This window comes from Cavia porcellus, unplaced genomic scaffold, assembly GCF_034190915.1.
Source record: "Cavia porcellus strain 051 isolate PalLab524CR breed Dunkin Hartley unplaced genomic scaffold, mCavPor4.1 scaffold_8, whole genome shotgun sequence".
NCBI lineage: Eukaryota > Metazoa > Chordata > Mammalia > Rodentia > Caviidae > Cavia > Cavia porcellus.
Window position 1 is genome coordinate 85,855,251 of NW_026947491.1, and position 13,250 is coordinate 85,868,500.

Below are 13,250 nucleotides of genomic sequence, written 5' to 3' on the forward strand. Positions count from 1 at the left end.
ACGTTTGTAAGAGGGCAGGGGACAATTTCTTTATCCCCAGCACCGTTTTTTTTTTCTAAAAGAAAACAAAATTGAAATATCGAAAGCTGCAAAATTGTCATTTCTTAGACTTCTTTGTTTTTTTGAGGCTTTATGGTCACCTTATTAGCAAAGTTAAATATATTTTCTTTTTTTGTTGATTATTTTTTTCTTTCTTCTTTTTCTTTTTATTGGTACCGGGGATCGAACTCACGACCGCCTGCTTGCAAGGCAGGTGCTTATTCTGCTGAGCTAAATCCCCAGCCCCCAAAGTTAAACATATTTTCAAAAAATGTCTAAAATTTAAGGTAAATTTGTATGAAGTTTATAAAGCTCATTTAGTTCTGGTTTCCTTTAAGATAATTATTGCATGAAAAGTTCTCACAGTGTATTTTTTTAGGAAAAAATTACAATTGCTTAGTGGGTAGTTTTTGCAGAGATTAGCTAGTGTGCCCTTTTTATAAGGTCATATTATATTACCTCGACATGCTCTCAATAATGTTCTACTCTGTGCACGTGAAATACATTTTTTGTTTCCCTAAATAAAATCATTGATATTCATTATTATTTTCTAGAACATTTCTGTGTTTTAGAACATTAATTCACAATATGTAAATCATTTTGACTTTGAAAAATTCTTTAAAAGACTCTTAGTTGATATACCTAAATCCCTGGCCCTCAATAAATATTTTTAAAGTATTTACTGTTTGAACAAGATATATGGAGATTACCTTTTTTTGTGTGGGTGGATACTACATAATAAATAACAACATAGTTATATTTTTGTTGTAGTCAGGGATTACAAGGAAAATAATCACACACAAGACAAATAATTTATAGTCTTATTTTATGATAGTCACCCAAAGAGTCAAATATGAAGAATGTAGGAAATCTTCCCATATACCAAAGACTCCAAAAAATCCAACTGAGGGTCCAGATCCCATGGAATGTTCTGCATGAGTCCAGCTGAAGACTTAGAGCCCATGACAATGTCTCATGCATATCTGTTTCATGGATGTGCTCTGGGAAGGTCCAAAGGTTAGCGGTGGAAGCTAGAAAGTCTGTGCCAGCGAGATGAAGGGTCTGTGCCAGCAGGCTGGGGAAACTGCACTGGAACCAGGAAGCGATGCTCAAAGTTAGGATTAGTGCTCCCCGCAAAAGCACCATGGCCATCTTCAACAACAGTGAGGTCCTAACCTCCTCCGACAATGGAAACAGGCGAGTTCCTATCAGGAAGCCAGCAGGACGAGCTTCTGGAGATTGTGCAGCACACATCTTCCCCTCTTCTGGAGATTGAGCAGCACACATCTTCCCCTCAGCGCCAGGAAGGGATGCTCAGGATTTGGCCAGACAGAGAAAAGAGGACTAAACAGCCTAAGTAAAGGATCTTCTGATCATCATTTGGACCACCATTTGGAAGCCAAAGTAAACAAAGTTTGCTGGGAACAGTGAGAAGCAGAGTCTGCCTGGTGTAACTGTGTTACGTTGGAGAACTAACACAGTGCATCTCGTAGACTCTGTAACCAGGAGACCACATGCTGTGTAGGTATGTCAGTTAGGTTCCATACATCCCAACATTTCACAAAATGGCATAATATACTGTATGCAGTCGGTATATGTACCACAATCAGTCTAACATCTTTATTTTAGCTGTTTCCAAAGGCTTTGTTTTTTTTTGCAATTGCAAATATGCCACATCTTCAGGCATGCTATTTTTCCTTTCCTTTATATCCTATACATAAAATTGAAGTTATGAAGGGACTTCTGGGAGAACGTGGCGGATAGATAACAGCAGCTATGGAGGCTCTCTGAAATATCCAGCTTAGAATCCAGGAATGGTGCGGTGTGAGGAGACCTAAGCAAGGGGAGATATACCCTGCCAACCCAGGAACGAACTAAGCTGAGAGAAACCAACTGGAAATGCAATCCTGGTGCTATAACCAAAACAGATAAAATCTCAGCGCGGAAGCTGGAACTCGCACCTCTGGAAGCTGCGATTTGAATGTCGTGCTGCTGCTGCTGTGTCTGAATCTGCACAGCAGGGAGAGAGACACCCAAAAGCTCTGAGAGCAGGAATCAGCAAATGGAGTTGAGAGCAGGACTGGCAGGGAGCCCTGCATCGACATGCGGTGAGTGAGAGGAATGGGGACCCTCCATAGATTAGGAGGCTCCAACAGAGGACATTCTGGGATCGGGCAGACTAGCCGGAACAGGATGCTATAGTGACTTTAGTCACATATTCCTCTCTCAAGTGGGATTGGTGGGGAGCACTTGGCCTGGGGGGCGTCATGGACTAAGACACAGTAGGCTAGCCCAAACCAGGTCCCAGCGCCTGGTGGTACACCCTAGCAGTGAAGCCTTCAGAAGGTTGACCTGGAAGGGTGGGCCTAGCAGAGGCTGCCCAGGTCTGTGTCTCCCTAGTACACTGCATGGACGGGAACACCTAGCTGGCAGATTCAAACAAACTGTAACTGACAAAGAAAGAAACTGGGCATCCTATATATGCTTTTATGGAAGGAATAAAAAGTATGGAAAGAGGGAGTGACAAGAAAGGGTCCTCAGTCCCCAATCCTGAGAACATTGATCCAGGAAAGGTAAATGCAAAGGAGAATGAGGACAGAAAACATGCAATATCAGACACGGCACCAATAGACATAAAGCAATATCTCCGGAGCCTCATAGACAAGTTCAAAAGTGAGGTTTTTAATGAAATAAAGCAAGATATAAGTAGAATAGTTAGAGAAATGCAAGCACTGCCCAAGAAAAAACAGATGGTAGAATGGAAGAACAGAAAAAAAGGGGAGAATTGTTTGATGGACAAAATAGAGAAATCATAGAATACATGAAGCAGGTTCAGAGATTACCAGGAAACTAAAAACTCTATTGAAAGCTAGCATAACAGCTTGAAAGAAACTAAGGATAGATTATCTGAACTGGAGGACATATTTGTAATGTGGGAGCATGAAATGAAAAACTTCTTAAAAATAACAAGGAAACAAACAGCAATAATACAAAGACTAGAAGATGATAAGAGGATCTATAAGTTAAGAATTAAGAATGTAAAAGAAGAAATAGGGTCACAAACAAATGAACTACAAAGGCTATTCACAGAAATAATCTAGGAGAATTTCCCTAATTTAGCAAAAGGTAAAGATACTCAGATGTATGAGGCATACAGGACCCCAGCCACCTACAACCCAAACAGAGCTACACCCAGGCATATAATAATCAAAATTCCAGAAATCCAATATAAGAACAGAATATTAAAAGCCATCAGAGGCAAGAAACAGATCACTTACAAGGGAACACCCATCAAAATTACAGCAGACTTCTTGGCACAAACCATCAAATCATGAAGAGCGTGGGGGGAAATAATTCAAGCTTTGAAAGATAATAACCTCTAGCCAAGCTTGATGTATCGTGCACAACTGTCCCTAGAAATTGATGAAAAAACAAAGTACTTCCAGGATAAAGAGGAACTAGGGGAATTTGCGACCACCATCTCAACTCTACAGAGAATTCTGCAGGATATCCAAAAAAACAAAAATACCAAGATCCCAGAAAGAGTGGCAGAGAGGCCACAATGAATGGAGCAGAAAGCGAAATGAAAAAGACAAACTGACAACAAATGACAGAAAAAGATCTCAAAAGAAATGAGGCAGAGAAGTTGGATGGTAGGAACAGCTATTTTGGAGAAAACAAGACATCATAATAGGTAATGCTGATTTAATATTATCTTGTTTTGAAGTCCCACCAAGCTTTTGTTCTTCTGTCTCCATCGGTTTTAACATGTTGTGTCTTATTGGATTTTATTATGTGTGATAATATAAACAAAAACTTTTATAGATAAGGAGATTATACAGAAACCATTGTTCATTTTCTGTTAGTTGATTCTAAATACCCTGTAATACTGTCACCCTCTTGAATGGTTTTACGTTGTCTTGATATGTTTGATGCTACAGTATACGAAGTTATACTCAAAGATTTCAAGGAAAGAGACACTATGGTAACTACTTTTATGTTGGGATATCTTGTGGTGAAGCACTATTTTGCTTAAATGATTATATTTTGACCTGCACTGTTTTGTTGTTATGTCCTCTTTTATCTCAATCTCCTTTTTTTATCTTTTACTTTTTTTTTTATCTTTTTAATTAAGGGAAAAATAAAAAATAGCAGGATATATTATAGTAACCCACTTTGATTTCCTATTAACTTGATTTGAAACCCTGTATTGCTCTCACCATCTTGTTTTGACTGATTTTCCTCTATTCTGTTTTGCTTAATATTACCAAGCAAAGTATAGGCAACAACTGTGAAGACAATAAGATTCATTATAATGCCCATTCTGGTTGACTGTTATCTTCTTTTGAAGTCCTGTATGTCTCCAGTGTTTTGGTTTTATTGATTTTGTTCTTTACTATTTTGTTCAATTTTATTATAACTGATGATATAGGCAGTTCTTCTTAAGATAGCAAGAGGCATTATGGTAACCATTGTTGATCACCTGGTATTTTGTTTTTACATTATGTATTATGTCCATCCTTTTGATTTGACTGACTCTGTTTTGTTATGTCACATTTTGTTTTACTCTCTTCAAAAAAGTAATAAGAACTGCGGGAGTAATAAAACCCAAAATGTGTAATTGTCATGGTACAAAAGAGAGGAAAAGAAAGTGCTCTAAATGGTATAACTGCATATATATTTAAGTGTATAAGATAGATAACCGTATTACTGAGTTTTGTTGGATCATTGAACAGAACAGTTTGCAGTCTCACTGTTTGTCCACTTTATATGCTTTAATTTCGTAACTTGAACAACTATTTCTAAGATGACAATATGTAATCTATTAACTAGTGATTTCTTACTGTTTATTTTTTCTGAAATTCTATATAACTTGTACGCTTTTTCTGTTTTTTTTTCCTTTTTCTCCTTAAATAAAAAAATTGAAGTTACGCTATTAATTCAGTTAAAACATATGAATGTTTTTATTTTTCTTGGCACATATTAAACGATTTCCAGCATGGATACTCCTATTTCCAAGTTGGTAGCCTGCATGTACCTATTTTACCACAAGCTACTATTTTGATATTATTTGTTTAAACATATTTTGCTAATCAGCTAACAAATTTGTTTAAACTTGTTTTTGCTAATTTAGCTTTTAAGAAGTCTTATCATTTTATTTATTTATTTCATTCAGCTTTCCCTTATATTAGTGCTTACTCTTTGTATTTTCTTTTTTATGAATTATCTTTTAGTCTTTGACCATTTATGTAGTAGAGATTTTAAATTTTAAAATATATTTGAATGAACTTATTATGTGATAGATGTTGCTATTATGCTTGTCATACTTGACAACCCATTGTTTTTAATGCTTTAATTTTAATTTTTTATAGGTTTTTAAGTATGTCAAAATTCTTCACTTAGTATTCATCTATAGCTCTGATAAATATTCTATTCCCTTTTTTAAACTAATTTTTCAATACTATTCTTATTTTTTTGTCTTTTTTGTTTTTATCAGTACCAGGGATCGAACTCACAACCGTATACTTGCAAGGAAAGCGCTTATGCCGCTGAGCTAAATCCCCAGCCCCCAGTACTATTCTTATAAATGTAAAAATACGCTGATCTTTTTACTAATGGGTGAGGAACTATCATTTTTGGGGAATATTGTATTAGAAAGTTCATTATACTATTTAAATATATAATAATAAAAGACCTACAAAAATAAAACAATAAAAGACCTATAAAATTAAAACAAAATAACATTACTGTTATTATCATTATTATTTGTGGTACTGGGTCCAAAGCAGTTTTATCCCTGCTTTTATTTTTCTGTCTTTATGACTGCACCCCAAGAAGAGAAACAAATGAGAGAGGATGGGGGAATGTGGCTGATGTCTTCACGCTGAATATAGATTCTAGAGAAACCAGCAGGACTTGGTCTCCCTAATGGGCAGTCTAAATGCAGAGAACTGATCACGTGCCAGAGAGTGCAGGACCGAGGCCAGCTGTCCACAGCACGGGAAGTTAACCCAGACAGTAGGAAGGGATGGGCCCAGCATCAGGAGCATCCTGGGGCCCAGCTCACCAGCTCCCCCTCAGTAGCTGCTGCAAGCCTAGGTCTCTGTACTGTAAAACACTGTTTCTAACAGGAGTTTGAGGACATTCCTTATTAAAATTTCCTGCAGTGCTTATTTACTAACAATATCTCATCCAGATCCATGGAACCTCTGGAGATTCGGTCTTGAATTTGGAGAAGCATCAATGAATGATTGTTACCAAAAAGGTTTGAGTGTCACTCCTGGAAGGCTATGATTGAGATACCATACAGAGGTGATGTTGGCTCAGTAAAACATGGTAATAAACTGCCTTCTTACACTGCCTTGGAAATATAAAAATCTAAAGAGGTAGCAAAGTCTGATGTAACGACAGGATGGCATAGATGGAATCTGAAGGGGCAGCTTGAACATGAGATCCCTAAAAGTAAACTTTTCGTTGTCAAGCGAATTTCGTTCCCTTCTCTCTCCCTCTCCCCCCGACTCTCTCTGAGCATTAAACTTGCTTTTCTTTGCTTTGTGATAGCCTTACAAAACGGACTGCATTTTCTCTTTTTTCCAGTTGTCATGGCCACGGACCGCCACGGAACGCCTGCTGGATGAGATGTTTGACAGCACCGCCTCCAAGTTTCTGGCTGTCGTGGAAGCTCTTTCTGATTCGAATCGGCGGACACTGCAAACAGGGCCTCTTGCCACTGACGAGGTGGAGCTGCGCGACGTTGTCTCAGAGCTGTTTATATCAGGAAAAGAACTTTTGATAAGTAAATGAGATGCTGAGACGATACTTTGTGGTAGATAAGAATCACAGAAATTTTATGAATTTCCCATGATTTTGGAATTATGCAAATCCACATATAAGGAACAGGTCTGGTTCACCTATCCACTTGGAGTTCATCAGCCTTGCTAAAGCCCACTGCGAATTCAAATCATTTATTAGTATTTTTTTTTTTTTTTTTGTATAGTTACCTGTGAATAGTGGTGATGTTATGTCATTCGTTCCAATTCTTAATCTCTTAATTTCCTTCTTCTTCATGTCTTGATTTACTTCACGGGCTCCAGTGTCCATTAAACGCACAGGAAGGAAGGGGTCTTACTAGTCATCTTTGCCTCATTTTTGATCTTAACGAAAAGTTTTCAACATTTTATCATTAGTTGTGTGCTTGTGGCTGGGGGTGTAGCTCGGTGGTAGTGTTTAGTTTGCTTGATAGCAAAATCTGATCACCAGCACTGGGGAAAGAAAGCATTTGTAGGGGGCTGGGGATTTAGCTCAGCAGCATAAGCACCTGCCTTGCAAGCAGGCAGCCTGAGTTCAATCCCTGGTACCGATAAAAATGAAAAAAAAAAAAAAAAAAAAAAGAAAGCATTTATAGAAATCTCCTTCAGATCAAGGAAATTTTTTTTTTTTTAATACCTGATTGCTTAAGAGGTGTTCTGTTTGTTTTTAATCCTGGGTAGTAGTTAAATTTTATCAAAAGTCTTTTCTGGATTTATTGAAATTTGCTGAGCTGATTAAACAGGTTTCTTGTCTACTGATGTTGTTAATTACACTGATTGTTTACCTAAAATTCTAGCTATCCTCTATTTTTAGAATAAACCTAATTTGGAGGCGAGGATTAGCTTTTTGATATGTTGCTTGATTTGTTTGCTAGGAGTTAATATTTCTGTTTGCATGATGAGAAGGATTTTCCTTTCTTTTAATGTTTGCATAATTTTGCTGGTTTCTTACGATTAGTTGAAAATTATCCCATCTTTCATATCTGACAGTATTTGTTTCAAATTGAGTTTGCTTGAATTTATTGGTGAAGCCATCTGGGCCTGGAATTTTCTTTGTGGAGAAGTTTCTAACTATGGATTCAGTTTCTTCCATAGATATAAAATTACTCAGTTTTCCTGTTCATTGTTTTTTCTGCATCTTCTATCAGTACAGTAAGTGGTATATTTCTTAAAAATTTCTGTTTTATTCAATGGTTTTAAATTTCCATTGTGATTTTTTTTTTTACAGGTACCAGGGATCGAACTCACGACTGAGTGCTTGTAAGGCAGGCGCTTATGCCGCTGAGCTAAATCCCCAGCCCCCATTGTGATTTTCTTAATGTCTGTCCCAGTGTTCTCTTTCTTCATGTCTGACGTTGGTCAGTTTGTTTTCTCTTTTGCTTTATCAGTTTTACCAGCAGTCCATCAATTTCATTAGTCTTTTTAAAGAAACAGTGATAGACTTCATTGATTCTTTTTATTATATGTCTGTTTTCTGTATTATTTATTTATTTTCTGTATTATTTTTTGCTTTCCTTTGGGTTTGTTTTACTGATTTTTAAAAGCTCAATGGCTGGAAAGTTTAGAACTTATGGTTTAATATATGGACATCAAAGCATTTCTCTCTAAATGTAGCTTTAGCTGTGTACTTGAAGTTTTGATAGATCATGCTTTCTCTATAGAATTTAGTTAAAAATATTTTCTAATTTCCAATGTAATTTTTGATCTATGGGCTGTAAGTTAAAATATAAGGGATTTTATAATTTTGTTGTTGATTTTTTAATTACCCTGTGGTCAGGTTGATCTGTATTACTAGAAGCTACTGACATGTGTTGAGGTACGCTGACATGATGACCAATTTTGATCCATAGTATGCACTTGAAAAGTTGATATTTTATTTGTTGGGTGTTTAATTTTATATATGTTGGTTAAGTTTGTAATGATGAGATTAGATCTTCTCTATCCTTGTTCACTTTTTCTTGTCTGCTTGTTCTATGGATTACAGAGAGAGAGAGAGAGAGAGAGAGAGAGAGAGAGAGAGAGAGACACAGAGACAGAGACAGAGTCAGAGACAGAGACAGAGACAGAGACAGAGAGACACAGAGAGGCTAAACACCTTACACTTTGCATTTCTGTCAGCCGAATTGCTAGGACATAGCATATGCCTATGTTTTGCTCTCACAGATACTGTTATCCCAGTTTAAACTCCCAACAGCACTTACGAGGGTTCTAATTGTTCCAGATTTACATTGACACTTAGTATCGTCTGTCTTTTCATTTTGTTCACTTAAGGTTATTACACTGTGGATTTAATTTGCATTATTCTGATGACAAATGCAATTGAGCACTTTTTCAAATATTTTTTAACCGCGTGGATGTCCTGTTCTGTGAAGGACCTTTTCATATTTCTGCCCATTTTTCCTGTTGACCTACTTGCCTCTTTCTCTTTGATTTACAGGGACTCGTTACATATTCTGGATCTAAATCCTGCAATACTAATGCTACAACAATAATACTAACACTACAATATTCAGTACTGACTATTGCAGAGGTCTTTTTCCATTTGGTGGTTTGCACTTTCATTTTCTTAATGATACCTGTTGGGAAAAGAATCCTTAATTTTCATGTAGTCTAAATAATCTTTGTAGTTAATTCTTTTTGTGTCACATTTAAGAAACCTCTGATACTCTAATATTTAAATATATTCTCTCATGTTTTGTTATATAAGCTTTATTGTTTTTCTTTCACAATAAGGTCTACAAAATTAGGTATTTTTTGTTGGTATGAAGTACAGATCAAAAATTTTTTAAAGAAATGTATTTATTTCTGTATACATGTCCAACTGATGAAGGACTTGTTTTTGAAGATAGCTTCCTTCACCTGATGACGTTTTTACAAAGCAATGTGTGCATTAGTGGCTCGCTGTTTACCATTGCTGGGGTAGCATCCCATAGTTTGGATGACCCACAGTAGGTTTTGCTCCTTTATTTGTGAAGACTGTTTGCATTGTCTCCAGTTTTTGGCTATTAGGAATAAAACTTTTATGAGCCATTGAGCATGGGTTTTTGTGTGAAAATAATTTTTCACTCCTTTAGGATAAATACTCTTGAGTGCAGTTACGGGTTCATATGTTAAGTGTGTATTCAGTTTTGCAAGAAACTGCCACATCCTTCTCCAGCTTGACTGGACTATGTGAATGATTCAGTTTCTTAAATTCCTTGACAGTATTTGGTATTACCACTTTTTTTTCCTGTGAGCACTGAATCCAGGGCCTTGGGCTTCTTAGGCACGGGAGCTACCCCCCAGCCACTGAATTTTATTTTGGTCTTTCTTATAGGTATATGGTGCTATACCATCGTGCCTTTAATTTGCATTTCCCTAATGACTAAAGACCTTGAACAGGTTTTCATGTGTGTATTTGACGTCTGTACATTGTTCTCCTCAGTCTTTTGCCCATTTTCTAATTAGACTTCTTGTTTCTTCCCAAGTTTTGAGTTCTCTTTATGTTTTAGATAGAAGTCCTAATCACAGCTTCTGTAAGATAGTAAATACTATTAAGATTTTTCCTTCATCCAATATTTCTTTCAAAATTGATTTATTTTAGCTTAGATATAAACATAAAGCACTTTGAAGTAATTTAGTTGGATGTATTTTACTTAAGTCTGTTTCTTTCTAAATTTTGATAACATTTCTCTGTAGTCTGGTATAGAGCATTTATTTGGAATTCGTATGGCAGTTTAAATCTTGTTTTATACATAGTTTTTACAATTATCTCTTGCTTATGATATTCTTATATTTTGTTATGTTTGTTGTACAGATGGGTTTAGTGATTTGGAAGTAATCTGAGCTCATCTCTTTCCTAACATGTTCATATTGCTTTCTTTTTCCTATGTTTATCTTATTTTTTAGTCCTTCAGTGCTTGTGTTAGACAAAGGCTGACATGCCTACATTCTCCCCACATCCTATTTTATTTTTTTATCTTTTCCTTCCTGTTGTCTTCTGTGAAGCTTCTCAACCTGATTTTCTAGGTCACTCATTTGGTCTTTGGTCCTCCTGTCCTATTATTTTGTCCACGTTGGAGCTCCGTTCAGCAGCGCTGTGTCTTTGCCGGGGTGTTTCTGACACCCCTCATTCTCGCCGAGCACTGCGGGTGCCCAAGCTCTTGCTCCCTTTTTCAGCCTCCCGTGGAAAAGGGTGCTTCATCTGTGGTTTCCTCTGAAGATGCGCGCACAGTTTCATTCTCCTTCTTGATGGCCTCGCCTTCTGTGGCCCCGTGAGCATCAGCTGGTTTGGCTGAATGTCCACCCAGGAGGAGAGGTGAAAAGCTGGACCTTTGTTCATGTGTGTTTAGGTGAATGTGCTGCGTGCATGCATGTGTGCACCTGTGTGCACATGTGTGTGCGTGCATGCGTGCGTGTGCCCCATCTGAAGTACCGCCCACCAGTGCCCTACGGTGCCACAGTTTGGGCTCCTCCCTTCACAGGAAAAATACAGATCCTTAGGTGAAAGTTTCCTTCAATTTTTTTCACTGAAACCCTAAAACAATCTCTCATCTGCTCCCTCCTTTCTGGTCACATGGAAGAGTCCTTCCCCTCCCCTCCCTCCATCTCCCTTTCCTCCCTGTCCCCCTCCGATGTCTTGAAGCCAGATCTCTCCAAGGGATCCCTTTGTCTCACGCGCTTTTTGAGCTCCCTCTCTGTGTCTCCTTGGTACAGTCAGATTTATCAAAGGACTTGCCTAGTTTAACCGCTCCAAATTTTCCTCCCTATTTGCATATCGGGAAATCTTTGGAACCTAACATTCTATTAACAATATCCAGGGCAGCCTCTTTCTTGCTAAATCAGAGGTCACTTCTCAGTCTTTTTCTTCCTTCATTCTCAGAGTGTTTGTGACTGCTGACGACTTCTTGTTTCGCTAATCTCTGTCTCTCTGTCTCTGTCTCTCTCTCCGTCTCTCTCTCTCTCTCTCTCTCAGTCCTTTCTCTGTCCTCCAATGTGATGTTTCTTACTGTTCTGTCTTAGGGAGTTAAACACGCCCAGAGCTGATGCTACCCAGTTACAGTAGCAGCATCCTCACAGTAGATCTCTTTCTGTGGGCTTCCCGTCGGCACATAGCTGCCTGCTTGGCTGGTTAACCATTGCTGTTTCTCTCCGTTTGAGATTCCAGACAGACTCTTCCTTTTGGGTAACTTAGCCCCGCTGTTCTCTTCCCCCAAACCTCTGTTGGGCGCTCCTCCTGCTTGTCCCCAAAGACCCTGTGTTTGCCCCTCAGATTTCTCATTGGGCCCTTGAGAGAGTAAACTCAGTGACAGGCGGGCAGGTGACCTTTGTCTCCTAGTGCCAGGCAGTATCTGGTAGCTAATACTTTAGTAAAGGTTTCTTCACATGGTTGCTACTAAAATCTGTCTTTCCTTTTGTAGTTTCCAATACTGGTGCACGTGGAACGCTTGATTTTCCAAAAATATCTCTTCTGGAGCTTATGATAGAAAGAAAAAATATTATTTCTATGGATGTTGCCGTGAAATTTATAAAACTGGCCTTTACCTTTGAAGAATGGGGTTTATTTGAGTCTGCAGCTGGGCAGCTTTCTTCCTTTTTCCAGGTAACATACACAAAACCCTGGTTTGTTTTTGTTTGTTAAAATGACACCGGCATACTAATTAACCTGTGGGATGTACTTCTCTAAGAGGCGGCAAGATCCAGAGGCAAAGAAAGCAGAGAAGGACCTAACGCTTCTGCTCACCATGGAGCCTCTCATCAACGTAAAGAGAAGCAAAGGGTTGATCTTTCCTTTGGAAAACTATAAAGAAGGACAGGCAATTCAACTTTATTTAAAAAATATCGGTTTTGATGGTGAGTATTTACCTTTTTGAAAAATTTAGTTTTATCTGATAAGGAAGATTTTTTTTTTTCTAGGTGAGGTGACAAAATGAATGTTCAAGGTGGGAGGAGCAGGAGGTCCGCAGGGATGAGCTTGCTGGAGAAAGGGCCGGCCAGGGGCTGGGGCTGGGCACACCGGTGCGGGGAGGGGCAGCTCGGGAGTGTGCACAGTGCTGAAGTTGGAGAAAGCAGGCCTTCAGGCCACGCGACTGGTGGACCTTAGCAAGATGTTGAATGCTGGCGAGGGTTTTGAGGTCTGGAAACATGCTGACTTTTGAGGCTGCAGAATCAAGAGCAAAGGCCTGGGTTTTCTTTAGCAAGGGAAGTTGCAGTCGGTCTTCTTTCCAGCATGCAGCCTTTTCTGTCTTAGACTTACACACCCTCACACTTACTGCACGTGGCAGTTGAAAATCTGTTCTACTTTTCTGCTGAGACTTATTAATTGAATTCTTTGTTTTAATAAATTAATTAACTTTGTGTTTATGTTTCCCGCGTGCTTAAGACATTGCATGGGTATGGGTTGCAGTAAATAATTAACTAATG

The 13,250-nt window shown here is 38.2% G+C and overlaps 1 protein-coding gene across 1 annotated transcript in view; it reads left to right on the forward strand.

The window, feature by feature from the left end:
* Window positions 1–13,250, forward strand: part of Cfap54 (cilia and flagella associated protein 54) — a 346,516-nt gene that overhangs the window by 75,693 nt on the left and 257,573 nt on the right. The window contains exons 10-12 of the mRNA XM_063255344.1: window positions 6,637–6,835; window positions 12,248–12,429; window positions 12,515–12,680. Coding sequence (XP_063111414.1) covers window positions 6,637–6,835; window positions 12,248–12,429; window positions 12,515–12,680 — 547 coding nt within the window. The remainder of the gene's footprint in view (window positions 1–6,636; window positions 6,836–12,247; window positions 12,430–12,514; window positions 12,681–13,250) is intronic.